Source organism: Hippocampus zosterae, chromosome 7, assembly GCF_025434085.1.
Source record: "Hippocampus zosterae strain Florida chromosome 7, ASM2543408v3, whole genome shotgun sequence".
Lineage (NCBI taxonomy): Eukaryota > Metazoa > Chordata > Actinopteri > Syngnathiformes > Syngnathidae > Hippocampus > Hippocampus zosterae.
Genome location: NC_067457.1, coordinates 22,456,027 through 22,472,823, shown reverse-complemented (window position 1 = coordinate 22,472,823; position 16,797 = coordinate 22,456,027). Strand labels below are relative to the sequence as shown.

Genomic DNA, 16,797 nt, shown 5'->3' with positions numbered 1-16,797 from the left:
AGGGTTATTTGATGTAATTGGTCAATACAGCGGTTTTAAGTTCCTCGCAGAACAGTGAAGGTTATTAAGACTTCCAAACACAAAGGAGTTCCCGGCGTCCTACCTGATTTTGAGTCAGGGCGTCCTGCAGCGCCTGCACCGTTGGCTCCACGGGCCCGGGGTCTAGATCCAGGGTGTCGAGCCAGGCCAGCAGAGCCTTCAACCCCTCCTGCACACTGACCGACTGTGCCACGGCCGTCTGGAGCTGCTTGGCCCGCTCCGATACGGATGCCGTCAGAGACGAGAACCTTTTCTCCAAACCGTCTGAACATGATTGAGAGAGAACATTTCATGGAAGCAGAGGTTCTGTTGCCAACGTGAACGCGGCGGGGTGCCGATGGTGGTTCAGACCTGCGGCACACAAGATGTCCACAGCCTTCAGGGAGGGAAACTCATCCGCACTGACCAGAACTCTTCCAGTTCGCTTCACCTTTTCCAACTGAACCGAACGCTCGGCCATCTCATCCTGCAGTAGCTGAACGCACACAGAGGAGAGAAAAAAAAATGCTCCAGAAGCTCAAATGGCAAGAGCAGTTTGGTAAGCGAACCGTGCTTTTACCTGGACTTGCCGCAGGGTGTCCTGCAAGGCTTGGGGGTCGGTCGATCCGCAAGGCTGGGCGATGCTTTGGTTCTGCTCCTGGACGCTGAGCCAAGAGTGGAGCGAGACCACCTCGTCCTGGTACTGCTGGTAGCGCTCCAGAAGTCCTGACAGGCGCCCACCCAACTCTGACGACTGCACAGAAATACACATCGGAAGAAGTTGATAAACATCTTTTGCTTGTTAACGTCATCTTAATGTAAGTAAGTCCATTTGCATCTGTTTATTAGCATTTTGACCAAAAATTGATGAATAACTTTTTTTTTCGCTAAGCCGAAGTTTGATCCCAAATGGTTTTGTTTTTTAATCTCTGTGTTGACAATGGGTCTCAATGCCTGGGTGTGCATGTTGAATAATTATATAACCAAATATACCCCCAATATGCCCAAAACAAAGCCCCTTACCTACTTTGTGTTTTTTTTTTTGGACACGTCACAACTTTTCGGTATGCTTCAGTACAACCCAAATCATTTTTGACAGTCAATTTGAATTTGGAGCTTGGTAAAAGGTTCCGTTGAAAAATTCAGGACACGTTCTCTGCCAGTAATGTATTCCATTTTTAAAAACGATCACAGCACATCTTTTCCAAAAAGTGCTCACCTTGGCATGGAGTGAGGTATATCTGTGGTTTGCGTCTTGCAGCTGGTCCGTAACCAGCTGCTTGGTGGCCTCCAGAGCAGCAGCATCGCCCGCGCCTTCTTGCTGTTCCATGGCGCCCTGACAGGAGTCAAGAACCTTCTGACCGGAGATGGAAACGAAGCGCAGGTCGGCCTTGTGGCAGATGATGTCCTCGGCCAGCTGTGGAACACCATGAAAACATCCAAATTTATTCGCGACTGGATAGAAGAATCTGTTTTGGCTCCCATCCCTTGTTGCGGTTACTGCGCTAACAGCACCACCTTCAGGCAAGTAGAAGAAGTTGCACTTTGTGCCAAGATGCATTTTACAGCAAACACCCCACGACACGGAAGAGAGAGGGACCCGAGCATTGCCGTGAAATAACACGGGACGCTGACAAGTGTTCATTGAACCTTTCTGTGCTCCTCCAGTCGGTTCTTCAGTTCTTGAGCGTCCGTTTCGCCTTCCCCCAAATATTTCAGCTCCTGCTCACACTGCTCAAGCCAGGTGCCCAGATCGCCGTGCTCCTGGAGAAACTTTGTCAGATCGTCCTTCAACGCCTCAGACTTCCTCAGTTGCTCCTGGAAGCAACAATATCGAAAAGTTAATAGTACATCATTAACTAGTGTAGAGATGGGGAATATTTGATGAAATTTCGATTCTCAACTTTGCTTATGGATTTCGATTAGAGATTCTGTTTTTAATTGATCCCCCCGCCCCTTTTTTAGATTTAAAAAAATGGACTATCGCTACTAGTCTACCTGGCAGGTGTGTAGCTTCTGCTGGTGCTCAGACTGCAGTTGATCAAGTGTGGCTCGCAGACGTCGCTTCTCCTCAGGAGGAACCGTGGAGTCGGGCTGGTCCAGCAACGCGCGAACTGATTGGCTGATGTGGAGAAGCTGGGTCTGCTGTGCTTGCAGTCGCTGAAGTTCGGCCTGCGTCACACAAGAGGCAACATTAATCGCCAAGATGGAGCGAAATGTTATTCATAAAATATTGTGCTGAGGCGGTGAAAATTCAGGCAATTTTTGCCATTAGCAATTCAATTCAATTGCTATTGGCAATGGTGGAAACTGAACAGGATGTTCTGAAATAGAAGTCGCCACTGAGCTTCACGTGTCATCAACAGGTTGTAAAACTGAAACTGGAAGAGTCACAGAATACCACATAAGTGGACATATTTGGTATGTTAACCCAAAAACCCAATATCTTTTTTGGGGGGGGGCGTGGGCGAAGATGTTGACAGGTACTGCAAAGGAGAATGGCTGGACCTGCAGCGCCCCCGTGTGGGATGTGACGGCAGAATCAGGGTGCGAGGAGGGCAGGTCAGGAACGTCTTGAGCTGCTGATTGGTGAGCGGCGGTTAAGTCCTTCAGCAGGGAGTCCATCCGGTTCTGGGTCTGCTGGAGCTCCTCAAATGCTTTAGCCTAGCAAGACAATCGGGGATTAGAAATGAATGCAGAACATATTCATCCATCAAAAATATTTTGAATTGTCAGCTATGATCCTTGAAGGTACTTGCGTTCGTTTTTAATTTGTTGACCAGATGGTGCTACTTTTCCCAGTCCAAAGCTTTCATTTTCCAAGTTTCCATTTTATGTCAGCATTAAGTTGTGGGACTTTTGTTCCGACAAAATTAAATGGTTTCAGTGTTTAAACATACAATTAATTGTCTAATTCTCTTTTTTATATACATCGCACTTGGCTCTCATTTGGTGAATTGTACAAGCGAGTCTCTTCATTTCTTCAACGTGACGTTATATGATCGTCTCCCACTTTTGTCAGCGAAAGACTGATCATTGAGGAATACTTTGAAATATGTTTCAATAAGTTTTGAGTGTTTAAATAAGTTTTAAATCTGTGCGAAATGTGATAAAATTGCAAATCTGTATGTCATCTCACCCTCTGTGTGTTGTGCTGCAGCGTGGCGTCGAGAGTATTTTCCACCTCGGTCACGGACGCGTTGGCCGCCTCCGTCAGGGCGGAGTACTGCTCCTTCAACCACCTCAGTTCCACCTGCAGGCCCTCTCGCTCCTCCGCACTCAAACTTTCCCCTTGCTCGGCCAGCAAGTCCTCCACAGAGCGGATGGCCTCGGCCACTTCTTCCGATCGGGTCTGGAGGTCCTTCTGCACTTCCTAGAAAAGAGACACGCGCTAAGATTTTAGCTATAGGGTAAAAATCGAATTTTTGCAGTATACAACTCCGGAAGAAAGGCTACTTGAGATTTTGCACCTTTAGCTTTTTTTGCCTGTGCTGCAGGATGTTCACGTCATCCGATTCCGCAGTCGATTCCACTCTCTGATTTGCCAGAGTGGCGGCGGCTCCTGCCAACCAGGCCCTAAGATCTTCCAGTTTGTGAGAACATTCCGCTTTCTGTTGCAGGACCACCTGAGGAGATGGAGAACCACCACACGCATAAAAAGGTTTCAAAAATGTGCTTACATTTTATCGATACGGAATATTATGTCCAGTGTTGTGTCAGGTTATAAGCATATTGTGTCCAGATACACACTCACAATGACATCAAAATAACAAATCAAAAAAGAAAAAAAATAACAACAGCAAAAAAAATACATCTTTATTTTTTGAAGTCCCCCCCCCCCCCATCAACCATAAATTAGCGCAGCGTGAAGACAAATGGTGTGAGGAAGCCGTTACCGCGGCAACACAAGCGGCTCCTGTCGGCGGCCATCTGCAAGAGCAAGGCAAACATGTTAATAACACGGGTGGAGCACATCATGCTTGAGGGAGAAACACTTGTGACGTGAGAGTGAACGTTAGCTGGCGAGTGAGTCGATGATATGAGGGGAGAGCGGGAAAGCGTATCAATACAATTCAGCCACACTCATCCTAAAACAAACTCCACTAATGATGACTTTAGGGACTTTTATTTGAGCACTGGGAATTTCAGGTATTTCTAAATTAGTCAAATAATCCCCGAGGCAGAGCCGAACTGATACCAAAAAGAAAAAAAGAAAAAAAAAGACAAGGTATTTTTGAAAACGTTCATTGTGCAGACACCCAAAATTGAGCTTTTTCAGTTTACGGGCACGTGTGCTGTGCCTAATTTGTAGTTGTATTATTTTCTCTCGAAACGTAATCAGTTATTGTTCTTAATTTCATTACTGTTCCAGCCAGCCTTCTTTTAAAAGTGCACTGTACCACCAACGCACTTATTCTTCCGGTGTTTTGGTATTCTAAATGTCATGTAGGTTTAGCAGTTAGCACGACTTGCCTGTTTTCTCTCAGTATTTACGATACATGTGAGAAGTGTAGCCTATTTGCCGCCCTGGTGGTGAGAATTGGTAACTTAAACGAGCGGATACGCGTCATTAAAGTTGGGTTTAGCTGTGGCAGAAACGACATCATCAACAAGCATTATGGCCGTAGGTCACCTGGGATAGACTCCAGTATACTCGCCACCCTAGTGACCACTAGCTTGATCGAAAACGGATGGTTGAACGCTTATGAATGTTGTAAGCGGCAGTTTTCGGTGTTAATAAGAAAAAGCCAACAAACCAAAGCGACTCGCTGATGATTTTCCAAACCTGTTTCTCCTTCAGCTTGACCTCGACGTCGGCTCTCCTTTCCTTTTGGTGCCGCCATTCCTCCTCATGCTCCCGCTGAGCGGCTGCCCCGGCCCGGGCTTGTCCCGTCGCACTGTGGAAGGCCCTATGCAGCTGCTTCAGCTGCCACAGAAGGCACCTGCTCTGCTGGGGCTCCAGGTCCTGTGCCCGCTCCGAAACAAAAATTTGGACGTCTGAAGCCACTTGGGCCACGTCGCCAGAGCGGGACGTCAGGCTGCTCTGAAGATCCTTGGAGAGGAGACGCCACCGCCAAATCATATGCCAAGTGTCCCCCGCAAAAAAAAAACTGAGTAAAACCAGAGTGTCGTGATGATGAACCTTACCTGGGAAAGACGCAACTGATGCAAAAGCCGGCCATCTTCATCCATGGTTTCACTCTCTTCATTTGCAAGTGCCTCTGTCTCTCTCACCCAGGAGATCAGAGCCTCCACTTGTCTACCAAGTGACTTCAGTTCAGTTTCTACGGCCTCCTGAGAGATTAAGATAACTCCCATTCAGTTCCCAGTTTGCGCTCAACCCACTAGTTTATACATACACATGATAAAAAAAAAAAAATCTGATGTTTTTGTTGAACCTTGTATGAATCTCTGCGGTCTCGCAGGTTTTGCAGCATGTCCCCAGAAAGTGTTTTGGCCGCCTGGTACGCTCGCGTCAACCTCTTCTGGTCCTTCTCCAAAGCTATAAGGAGCTGTGGAGGAACAACTCCGGGGCGGCGCATCAAGAGCGTCTGGGCAGCCTTCACTTCTGTGGTGACCTTGGGCTCCAGCTCTCGCAGTTCCACTTCCAGATCCTAACAGTAAGATGCACATTAACAACTGACCGTCAGAGTGCAAAGCTAAGACAATACTGGATCATCGTCATACAGGATTCACTCTATTACGACACAATTCCCTTCAACTACGAGTCCCCATAAGGATAATGTACCCTTCACTGCGATTTAGTCCAATTACAATACAAATCCAATTCCTACATTTCCGATGCTATAGTATTGTGGAACTGATGTCCGACCTGTGTCTGCCTGATGATGTCATCCAAGGCGACGAGACTGCGTCCACCTGACTGCTGCTGCTGCTGCTTGAGTCTGACTTCCAGGTGTCTGACCATGGAGACAAGCGCTATGATCCTTTGGTCGCGCTCTAAGCACTCCTGATGCACTCGTGGTGACTTTAGGGAAAAGAACAAAAATTGATACATTTTTTTGCAACAGTATTTAGAAGAATTTGAGATGTAGTGTTTGCTCCTAAATACCTTGCCAGAAGTGGATTCCACTTCAACTTCACTTAACATCACTTCTACACCATCTGCTGCTCCTTGACTGGCAAAAGCTGGAAGTGATTCGGGAGGTCCCGTTGATCCGGAGTCAGCAGACTCCTCGTCTGAGAGGAGTGGGGTGGTTTTTGGAGACTTAACTTCAAGATCTTTGGTAGTAGTAACGTTGGGTGGTTGACGCTCTTTCTTCTCTTGTTCTGCTCCTGTGCCGCAAGCACCAGACTGGGCCTCGGGATGATGATGCGGTGGTCTTGAGAGTTCCTCACAAGAATCGCCAACTTTCGTCTTGTCTGAAGGCTTTTCTTCAAGAGCGTCACGCTTCGGTTCCTCGGGGTATTTCTGATCTGCGTGCGATTCGGAAGGCTGAGCTTTGAAACGCTTGAACTTCTTACTTCGCTTACTCCCTGCGGGCTTGTCAGCTGGAAGCTGCACCTTCTTGAAGCTCTCGCATATTGAAACACTGGCATTTACTTTGGCAACTACCGGTTCTAGTTTGTCCTGCTCCTCGCTCACGTCATCACTCTTGAGATACTCTTCTGTGTCCCCCCTCTTCACGACTTCCTCAGCAGCCTCTCTTTCGCTGACGCCAGCCTCAAACACCTTCCTGAGGTCGCTCTCTCTCGTTTTCAGTTTCATGGCGGCCTTCTGTTCAGCCAGCATACCCGCTTTTGCGGTTACATCCTGCTTGCTATTTCCGATCCCCTCTTGAGTGCCGATTGATTGTTGTAGTTGCTTAGGGCTGGACTGAGGGTCTTCAGCTTCATGTTTTCGCTGCACCCTCTTCTCGTCAGTGCCCTCCAGTGATGGGGTTGTCACATTCCCATGGTCAGTTTCCTCATTTTGGTGTCGTCGTTTTACCACGTGAGGTTCAGCATCTGGTTCTTTCTGTGATTCAGTGTTGTCCTCTTGAGGAGTGCCAAATGTCTTGCCGTGACTAGATGATGCTTTCTCTGGCTGACAGGTTTCAGGTCCAAGTTTGATTTCTGGTTGCTGTGTTTTATCGTCTTCCTCTGCTACCTTAGCTTTCTTTTTACTCCTCTTCTTTTTCTTGGTTTTACTTCCTTGATCCGAAGACTCAAATAGCAGTACTTGCTTTTCCATGACTAAATAATCCTCTTTTTCAAAGCTCAAAGTTTTCTCTCTTTCGGCATCGTTCCTCTCGACAACGCCCATCCTGCTTTCTTTGTTGCGTGTTCTTACGGACTCACTCGATGAACCATCTGTGATCTGGGCCAACGTACTTCTCTCATCAGCCTCGGTTTCAATGCAGATATTCTCTCTTGCACCAACAGTGGCTTCGACGACATACCGCACACTAGTTTCCTCCTCATTTGTTTGAACTCGTTCTTTGTTGTCATCCTTCTGCTCCACTGTTTTCGACTCAGTCAGTGGACCAACAACGTTATGCATATCCAGCAACTTGTCAGGTTTACCATTTGATTTTTTCCTGTCCTCTTCCATAACACTTTTGTTAAAATTAGAGTCACATTCGTGAATCCACGCTGCGTCAAAACCTTCAGGTCTGCTTTGTTTTTGTTCATCTGTGCTCTGTTGACTTTTCTGTAGTTTATCTACATTCGTTGCTTCAGGAATCTTATCTGAGCTACCGATTTGGAATAGGGCCTCCTCCAACATCAGTTTTTGCTGCTCCATGGCAGAAGTAGCCTGCATTTCAAAGGTCAAAATATTTTCTGTTTCTCCAACATTCCTCACGACAACTTCCCCCATCTTACGTTCCTCGTCACTTGGTTTGATATGTTCTTCCTCATCAGGTGTTCTGGAGTCAGTCGGTGGACAATCAAAGTCTTGGACCGACATAACTTTTGCATCACTGGATTTAGACAGCAACTTCTTAGGGATCCCATCTGACTTTGTTGTGTCTTCTTCATTAATGTCGTCATAACCTCCGTCCCATGCATGAATCGATTCTGGAACCAAACGTTCAGAAGTACATCCTTTTTGTTCATTTGTGTTCATCTGCAACTCATCTACCGTCTTTGGTTTCAGAATCTTCTTTTCTGTAGCAATCTGTGGTATGGCCTCTTCTAGGGCTTGCTGTATTCTCTTCTCAACATTTGCAGCAAAGTTACTCAAAAGGTCGATGGACAGATCTGACTCCAGTGGCTTGTCTACTTCGGTTATGACGTCAATGGATTCCGAAGAAGTCAAAGGTTCTACACTACCCCATGAAGGCATATCTGGGCTGTCTATGCTTCGTGATGAGGTGATAGTGGGTGCATCATCATCATCATCATTTTTTATCTTCAAAAGAGTCAATTTTTCTTTGATTTCTGAAGCCATGTCACTAGAAATCAGCCGCAAAGCAACTGCATCACTGAGATTCAAAACTTGCTGACCATTTGCTGGATTAACTAAACCGCCTTTCATAATCTGGTAAATGGCAATTTCTAAACTCATCTCCTCAGAGACCAAATTCTTTTCAGATGCTTCACGTAGAGGAAGTCTATTGCCAGTGGTGATATCAACGATGCCACCACTGTCTGCTTGGCATTGGAGCAGTCTCAGAGCTGGAATTGGGTCAACTTGTTTTGCATATAAAGCTTCAGAAAGAGTCATGTGGCACTTTGTTTGTTTGTTCTCTATCCCACTGAATGGTTTCACTTCCAAAAATCGCTTGCCCGTCTCAATGTCTATCTTACCCTTTCTTACAAGGTCTGAGTAAGGCAAAATCAGAGCAGTTTGGGGGTCAAGCACCCCCTGCGTCGCTGTGCTTGAAGCCATAGCTTCACTTGCAACCTCCTCATCCAGAAGCCCCCGAATAACAGCTTCGCTCAATGTGACTCTACATCTTGACTGGGGGTCAAAAATTGCCCCAGTTGATGCTTGTAAAACGACAGCCTCCATTTTTGAGGAGCTGCTTTTACCTTGGTAAGCCCACTCGACCTCCTCCAAGCCGGGAGCGAGGGATCGATCCACAAGACCTCTGTCTACGGCATCAGACACCGGCAGCCTCATTCCCGAAGCGTGATGGATTATCCCGCCCTCGGCCACCTGTCTGAGCAACACCTGAAATGCATGTTTGGAGTTTATTAAGCACTTCTCAATGGCTTGTTCCAAAGGAACAGGACACTCAGTCTCTGGGTCAATAACGCCTTCCATCTGTAGCTGTAAACCGGCTTTAGTGAGGGCAATTTCAGTCCCGCTCACTTTTCCTTGGTACGCCTTCTCAAGTGCAAGAAGTCTCTCTCTTTGATCGTCCTCTATCAGTCCAAGGTTTGAAGCCATGGTGACGGAGACTTTCTTATCCCGATGGAGGTCCACTATGCCTCCAGACGCCACCTGGGCTTCGAGGAGTCGAGTTGCAGTAGTGCCATCAATCAAACCAGCCTGAGCTGCCTCCCGAACCCCACATATCAGATTTTTTTCCACATCCACGATGCCTGCAAGTGTTTTATCCGACTTCAGGACACTCCACATCAGTTCTTCATCCAGTAAACCTTCCTTCATGATGTCATCTACGCTGAGCGACTCCCCGCTTTTAGCATCGAGGAAACCGCCAAATAATCCTATGTGAGCCATTAATTTGACTGCCGTGTGACCGGAAAGGATGCCCTGAGCAACCGCTTCGTCAGGGAGCAACTTTTCACCATCTTCCGTCATCAGACCTCCCTCAGAGAGGTCAGAGACCAACCTAGATAGTTCAGCATCATCATCTTCAGATGCAGATTCAGGGACGTCAACAACAGGTTTGGCCAGCTTCGATTCAAACTCAGATTCAGCCCTTTCAGGTTTCCTCAAATGCTTTGAATTGGAATCTTGGTTTCCGGAACTTTTGAAAATGTTTTCAATGTTTTCCACCTCGAGTGTTGTCTGTAGGAGATCGGATTCAGCTGCAAACACATCTTCTGTGTCATTTATAGATTTCCCGCTTAGACTTTCAAGTTTTTCTGTTGAAATCTCGAGACTAGATGTTCCTTTTTCTCCATTTATACTTTTATCTCCTGTAGTTTCTGATGATCTGTCAAAATTAATTTTCACAGTTCCCAAAGGCTCAGGTGTAGCTTTGTAACTGTCTCCCTGTTCGTTTCTGCTTCTAGGATCCAAGTATTTGGTTGGTGTGACTCTATTGGAAGTTCTGTCTTTTGACTGTGGTTCCCTGTCAGTAAACTGTTCTTCCGTCAAATTCATTGTGATGACATTATCTTTTTGTGTGGTCAGACTGACACAAGTCTCAACTTTGTCACTACTAGTCGCATGTCCCACCATTGACTGAATTGTGTTAACTAAGTCTAGCAACTCGGGGTCTAACACCACAATGCGTTTTCCTGAGTGGGCGTCCACATAGCTGTGAGTCATGAGGTGGAAGAGCAACTTGTGTTTAGCTTGCTGGTTGGCATCCATCCCGTTTGCTGCTTTGGCATCCAACATCCAGCTGGCGGGAGAGGATGTGAGAGGTGCTGTGCTTGAAGAACCCCAACTCAGGTGGTTCAGAGATGGTGTGCCTGACAGGTTTATGTTGACGAGTACATCTGGCAAATGGATGCCTTTGAGAATATGGATGACACCGGGATCTAGAACTTCCTCAAAGGACAGCAACTGAAGAGTTTCTGAGTTGTATAGTGCTCCAACAGCATTACGCTGCCTGAGGATGTTTCGTGCTAGCTCCTCCGAGATAACTCCTTGCTGAAGAGCTTCCGAGATGGACAGGATTTCACCAGATTCAGGCCACAGCATTCCCATAAACGTCCAGAGTGATTCAAGGACCAACAGAGACATACAAGTGGAGAGAAGGTCTCTATCGACACTATTCTCCAAATCCAAACGTTCTCTAGTTACAGGGTCGAGAATCCCACCATTTTTGAGCTGTCGCACAAACAGGGAGCAAGCCAAGTCCTGGTCCATGAGTCCGTGACGAAGCGCCTCATGAATGGTCAGCCTGTGTCCAGATCGGGGGTCCACAATCCCACCAGCAAACAGCTGAGCTTCCAGGAGCCGCTTGGCCACTTCCCGATCGATCAGGCCTTCTTCAATGGCACGGAAGATGCCAACTTTTCTATCGGACCGGAGGCAGACACTTCCTCCAGGTTGCTGTTTGATAGGAAGCAGGAGAAGACCCGAGTTGTCATCTGGGATGCAGCGCCAAAGCAACTCGGTTAGGTTTACTGTCTCAGCTGTATTTGGATCTATCAGCTCTCTGCATTTAAGCCTAGACTGAAGCTTGGTCTGAAGGCTCCTGGATGACAAAAGCTTCAAGTCTTCTTCTCGCATTAGAATTTCGAGAATGCGAAGTCCTGCCTTCTCTTGAATGAGTCCTGCCTCCAAGGCTGACGATAACGCATGCACATTCAGTTGTTGGCCTCCGGTTGCAGATTCCACCAAAAGCCAAGTGCTCTCCAGTTCTGAGAGGGACTGCCTGGTGTGAGCATCAATCAAACCTCTAGTTAAACTTTCATCGACAGAGAGGACGAGGGAGTGGTCGGGAGAGAGGAGCCCCCCTGCGGTGACAAGCTGGGCCTCCAGAAGAATACGAGTCGTGTCTTGGTCAATCAGACCCCGTTGGGCAGCTTGGAAGACTGGGAAGGTTTCCACACTTCCCAGGTCGATCACGCCGGCAATGCAAGGTGGCACCTACCGAAAGAATGAAATAAAATATGCTTTGCTCCCAGGATATACATTACATACAGTATATGCAGATATTTTATGTTATGTGATATATTCACAGAAAGTATAGGTTTAAGGATTCCTAACAGAATACTATGCTACATAATGCTATATACTGTATGACTACTTCCACGACTTCTATTAGAACGAAATGACATGACTACTATGAGTAATAATTATTATAATAAATTGGATTTAAATAGCACTTTAAGAAACCCAAACGTGTATTTCATGTTTTGGGGCAAATTTTAGTTTTTATTCTCTTTTAAATATCAATTCTGTACAAAAATAATCCCGAAAAACAACTGTTTTAGCATTTCTTCTGGCAACATAATAAAAGAAGCAAGCATTACTTACCAGCTGGTGGAAACGCACGCCTAACGGGCAGAATGCAGTGCAGCACGGCGTGAGAAGCTGATGTTAGCGTTGTGCATGCCACTCTCCATCCTGACCCGTAAACACTACATTGTTTTTTACAATACCATAAAGCCTGAAGACAAAGTGACGGTAACGTCCACAACGCTCCTTTGTGGCCGCTTGCTGTTAGTGGTTGTTGTCAAGCAAAATGCTTGCTGAAGAGTGACACACTGTTAGAGAATTTCATTAGAACAAATAAAATCGGACAAACACACACGCAGCAATACTTGTGATCTGGACACAACATGCTAATGGTGAGAATGTTTGTTTTTGCAGAGCTGGACAATTTTGCACCCAATGCACACAACAATAAAGCAACACAATCAGATAGATCTGTATCAGTGTCTGCAGTGTCAAATAATTATCTAACTTTTATATTAATTGAGAGCTTACTTTATACCCGCAGGGCACTTAATTAGGGACCCTTGTATGATGTAATAATGAGCTAGGTACAGGTTTTGGCTCTGTTGTTCTATTGAAGGCCTGGTGTTATTAATGACATCAGCAGCCCGGCAGATGTGACAGGATGTGATGAGAATGACAACATGAATTCATGAAATGAGGTTGGTGGTAAAGTTAATGACAAGTGCAGGCGATGGTAAAATAAATGACGTGACCATTTGTACACACGCAACATTGTGAACAAAACCACATGCAGTCACACACGCATAGTCTTTGTGAGTGATGTGAAGAGTCAAAGTGACTTTTGTGCCCACCTTCCTCTCCTCCTCCCGGGCTAGTTGCTGCTCCAGCTGCTGCATTTGCTGCATGGAGGCCTCACACATGTTATGGTAAGTGGACTTCAGCTGGTCCAGCTGCGCCTCGACGTGGGCGCGCTCATCCGGGGATAGCCTGCGAACGCGCAGGTTGACGGGGTTGGACGGTGGAAACTGTGAGGGTGGACTTCGAGTGTGTGTGAAGGAACTTACTTGGCAGCTTGTTTGGAAAGGAGAAAGACCTGCGTGCTTCTGATGGCTTCGGCCACATCGTCTTTCTTGGCGGCAAGTTGCTCGCTGATGGCCTGTAGGATATAAAGAGTGTGAAATGAAAATGTCTAACCGATATATACATCTTCTCTTGCTGACGGGGCATCTGAGATCACCGGGCAACAGCAACGGCTATCCTATTATGTCATCCGCATTAAGGCTCAACAGTTAATAAAATTGAAATGGACATTGCTTTTGCGGTGTCAGCAGTGTGAAATTGCATAATAAATTGCAATTGCAATATTGGGGGAGACAATTTGTAACTCATTTAAATCGCTGAACTCAAATCCTTGTGCATCACTCTTCCGGCCAATTACCCCACTGTTCCATTAGCCTAATCATTGCGTTAACCAATTAGTCATGCCCGGAAAGGTTTGTACAGCTGAGCTAACCAAATCTAATCTCATGTTTACCTGCTGCGCAGCAAGTGACGACTCGGCGTTGGCGCCTCCGGTCCGTCCTTGAAGACCTCCAATCCATGCCAGGAGGTCCGACACCTGACCCACCCTGGCCTCCTTCTCCTCCTCCACCTCTTTCTACATGCGCGTGAGCAATATTTATTACTTCCATCGAGAAGCTCGCGATTATAATATTCACTTAGTTTTGTTTGGATTTTATGTGTAGGGTGAAACAAAAAAGTACATAACCAATTTTGGCAGCACTACAGCTAAAGCACAAGCACACAGGAAAATAGCTCAAAATTGCCAGCGATCCCCCCTTAAATGAATGCTTTGCTAATGAAATACATATTTCATAATTAAAATCTTACTTCTTCTTCTTCCAGTCGTCTGAGGGCGTCACTGATGTATTTAACGTGTTGCGTAGTCAACGTGACCAATGCTGTGTAGCGTGTGCGCAGGTCCATGAACTGGATGGAAAAAAACAAAAACTGATGAAATGTATTCATGTAGGAACCCAAATTTCAAATGAATGTGCTCCGACCTCCTGAGTGATGGCATCAGAGGAAGAGTGCATCCTCCTCCTCTTCACCGGTGACTTGTGCATGGACTCCACAAAGGCTCTGAAAGTCATCAGCTGAAGCTCATAATCCTGCGCAGAAAATCATTTTGAATTGACAAAGTGCTTTGGCATGAAAATGTCACACGGCGCCAATCACATCACCTTTTCAGAAAATAAACAGCTTGACGCATCAGTGACTGGGGAGGGATAACTTTTACATTGCGAGGAAATTACAATCTGAGCTACATCTTGAGATCACCAATCACGGCTTTTACTTTCTTGAACCACAAATGTCAGGTTTTGTGTTCGTCGTTTGCCATATTGACCCAGTCACTTATTAAAATATCTAAATACACTTTTTATATAAATAACATGATAGCTCATCTTATCCAATCCCTGTGTCAACTACCAACACACGATACACACTTACTTTCACTGAGGTGCAGTAATGTTTGGAGTGAGCCTGGCAATCATCGAGTTTGGTCTGGTTATCTTCGATCTCAGCGACCAAAGCCTATCACATAAGCAGTAACGAGTCCAAAATCATACCCACATTTATAAACATTGTTTGGAGTCCTTTTTTTTTTCCTATCATCAGACTGTGTGTGGACTGACCGTCTGCTGCGCCAGTTGCTCGGAGAGAGCCTTGCTGTCAGTGGTCCCAGCCGGCGTGCTCTCCTGCCGCTGCGTGGTCTCTTGGATCCACGTCATCAGCTCCGAGTGTCCTTCTCGGTACTGCTGCAGAACCGAGGCAATTCCCTGCAGTTCTGCCCGCCTGTCCTCACGGGACAAAACACATTAAAAAAAATAAATAAGTATAGGTGTCATAATCAACCACATGGTGAGTGAATTTCACTTGTGGGCGTGGCAACAATATCCGGCGCCACTCACCGCGTTTCGATCTGCTTTTTAACACTGCACCACCGCTCCGCCGTCTGACTGGCTCGTTCCTGGTAGCGCTCCAGCTCGGGGTTGCGGTCCGGGTGGAGGACGGCGAGACGGGACGTCGCCTCTTTGGCCCGCAGGACGTTCGACTGAAGGGACTCGAAGACGCCCTCCTGCTCGGAAAGCTCGCACTGCCACTTCTACAAAGGAAGGGGATAAAGCTGTTGATGTAGGTTGACTGTAAAATATCCATCTATCTATCGAGTAGCTATCCATCGATCAATTTATTACACTGAACAGGCATCATACACTTTACCCCCAATTGATCTCTTAGGCTTTTGATGGCCGCCGTGTCTGCAGGAAGGATGTCCTCTTCGCTCAGCCTGCTCTCGTACTTCTTGACCTGACTCTCCGCCTCTTCCAGGCAGCGCAGCAGCACGTCCACAGTTTTTAATCTGGCCAGGAAAACGTACACAACACGCGCGCACACTCACAAAGTCTCGAACGGAATGAACTTCACAGAGCTGCGTTTGAACTTGACTGACTTTTGCAGAAAGACGGATGAGAGGTGGTGCAGCTTGTCCATTTTCTTCACGGCCTGGTGGAGCTCCGAGCGCAGGGCGGGGACGCTCGAGAATGCAGGCTTCTCTTCTAAGAAGGCCACGCAGCTCTGAGACACGCCGCCCAAGTTAGAGCGAAGCGCGTCCAGTTCACACTCCAGCTTCTGGAAATTAGGGAATATATACATATATTTTTGGAAAAACACTGCAGTATTTAAAACGAAAATTTAATGAGAAAAAGTTGACGTAGAAATAAAAGGTGATGAACTTTTTTAAAGAAAGATTTTGACAAAAAGTGGAATCTGGGGGTAAAAATACCAATAGAAAACTCTCAAAAGATTGTATTTGTTAAATAACGGTAACGTATTAATTTATTTATTATCTCAAGAACTTGCACGTTGGCTTCACAGTGCAGAGGTACCGGGTTCGATTCCAGCTCCGGCCTCCCTGTGTGGAGTTTGCATGTTCTCCCCGGGCTTGCGTGGGTTTTCTCCGGGTGCTCCGGTTTCCTCCCACATTCCAAAAACATGCGTGGCAGGCTGATTGAACACTCTAAATTGTCCCCAGGTGTGAGTGCGAGTGCGAATGGTTGTTCGTTTCTGTGTGCCCTGCGATTGGCTGGCAACCGATTCAGGGTGTCCCCCGCCTACTGCCCGAAGACAGTTGGGATAGGCTCCAGCACCCCCCGCGACCCTAGTGAGGATCAAGCGGCTCGGAAGATGAATGAATCTCAAGAACTAAAGTTTTCGTGTCACAATCAAAATACAAATATAAGGAAAAACCCAAGTGACCTCCTGTTCGGCTATCCTGACGGCATTATCTGCGCTGTCATCCGAGAGCCGGCTTGGTGTCTGGATGGCGCTAATCAATCGCTGCTCGGCCTCGTTGAGACGCAGGGTGACGTTCTGCAGCTCCGACATGTACGAGCGAGACAGAGTTTCGTCTTTCTCCTCTGAAGACGCACAAAAGCCGTAAGCATCAGTGAGCCTTCAGGGGAGATCTGCTTTGATTCGCCGCGCTCTCTCACCACTCTCCATGTTGAGCAAAAGCTCGCGGCAGCGCTGCTCGGCTTGTCGGACGTCCGCCTCCAGCTCGCGCCGCTCGGCCGGCGTGAACAGTGAGCTTTCTCTGCTGTCACACAGAAAGTCGGACAAGTGGGAGTCCAAGTGGTCCAGGACTTGCTGACGCTCCAAAGCGGACAGCCTGCGGATCTAAGGAAAAAGTTTTTAATGGTAAATTTAGCCGGCAACAGAAA

The 16,797-nt window shown here is 46.8% G+C and overlaps 1 protein-coding gene across 22 annotated transcripts in view; it reads right to left on the bottom strand.

Annotated features, from left to right (window-relative positions):
- Positions 1–16,797, bottom strand: part of macf1a (microtubule actin crosslinking factor 1a) — a 114,847-nt gene that overhangs the window by 45,426 nt on the left and 52,624 nt on the right. For 21 of the 22 annotated variants that reach the window (XM_052072460.1, XM_052072461.1, XM_052072471.1 and 18 more), the window contains 26 exons: positions 16,570–16,753; positions 16,334–16,494; positions 15,528–15,706; positions 15,299–15,437; positions 14,989–15,182; positions 14,713–14,872; positions 14,528–14,611; positions 14,080–14,187; positions 13,907–14,005; positions 13,551–13,673; positions 13,081–13,172; positions 12,868–13,003; positions 6,092–11,701; positions 5,852–6,007; positions 5,418–5,633; positions 5,167–5,313; positions 4,805–5,071; positions 3,489–3,644; positions 3,158–3,391; positions 2,527–2,682; positions 2,017–2,190; positions 1,669–1,836; positions 1,238–1,435; positions 599–772; positions 391–514; positions 104–303 (listed from right to left, as the gene is read on the bottom strand). In XM_052072460.1, the coding sequence (XP_051928420.1) occupies positions 104–303; positions 391–514; positions 599–772; positions 1,238–1,435; positions 1,669–1,836; positions 2,017–2,190; positions 2,527–2,682; positions 3,158–3,391; positions 3,489–3,644; positions 4,805–5,071; positions 5,167–5,313; positions 5,418–5,633; positions 5,852–6,007; positions 6,092–11,701; positions 12,868–13,003; positions 13,081–13,172; positions 13,551–13,673; positions 13,907–14,005; positions 14,080–14,187; positions 14,528–14,611; positions 14,713–14,872; positions 14,989–15,182; positions 15,299–15,437; positions 15,528–15,706; positions 16,334–16,494; positions 16,570–16,753 (9,639 nt within the window). The remainder of the gene's footprint in view (positions 1–103; positions 304–390; positions 515–598; positions 773–1,237; positions 1,436–1,668; positions 1,837–2,016; positions 2,191–2,526; positions 2,683–3,157; positions 3,392–3,488; positions 3,645–4,804; positions 5,072–5,166; positions 5,314–5,417; positions 5,634–5,851; positions 6,008–6,091; positions 11,702–12,867; positions 13,004–13,080; positions 13,173–13,550; positions 13,674–13,906; positions 14,006–14,079; positions 14,188–14,527; positions 14,612–14,712; positions 14,873–14,988; positions 15,183–15,298; positions 15,438–15,527; positions 15,707–16,333; positions 16,495–16,569; positions 16,754–16,797) is intronic. The other variant, XM_052072469.1, reaches the window with a different exon arrangement.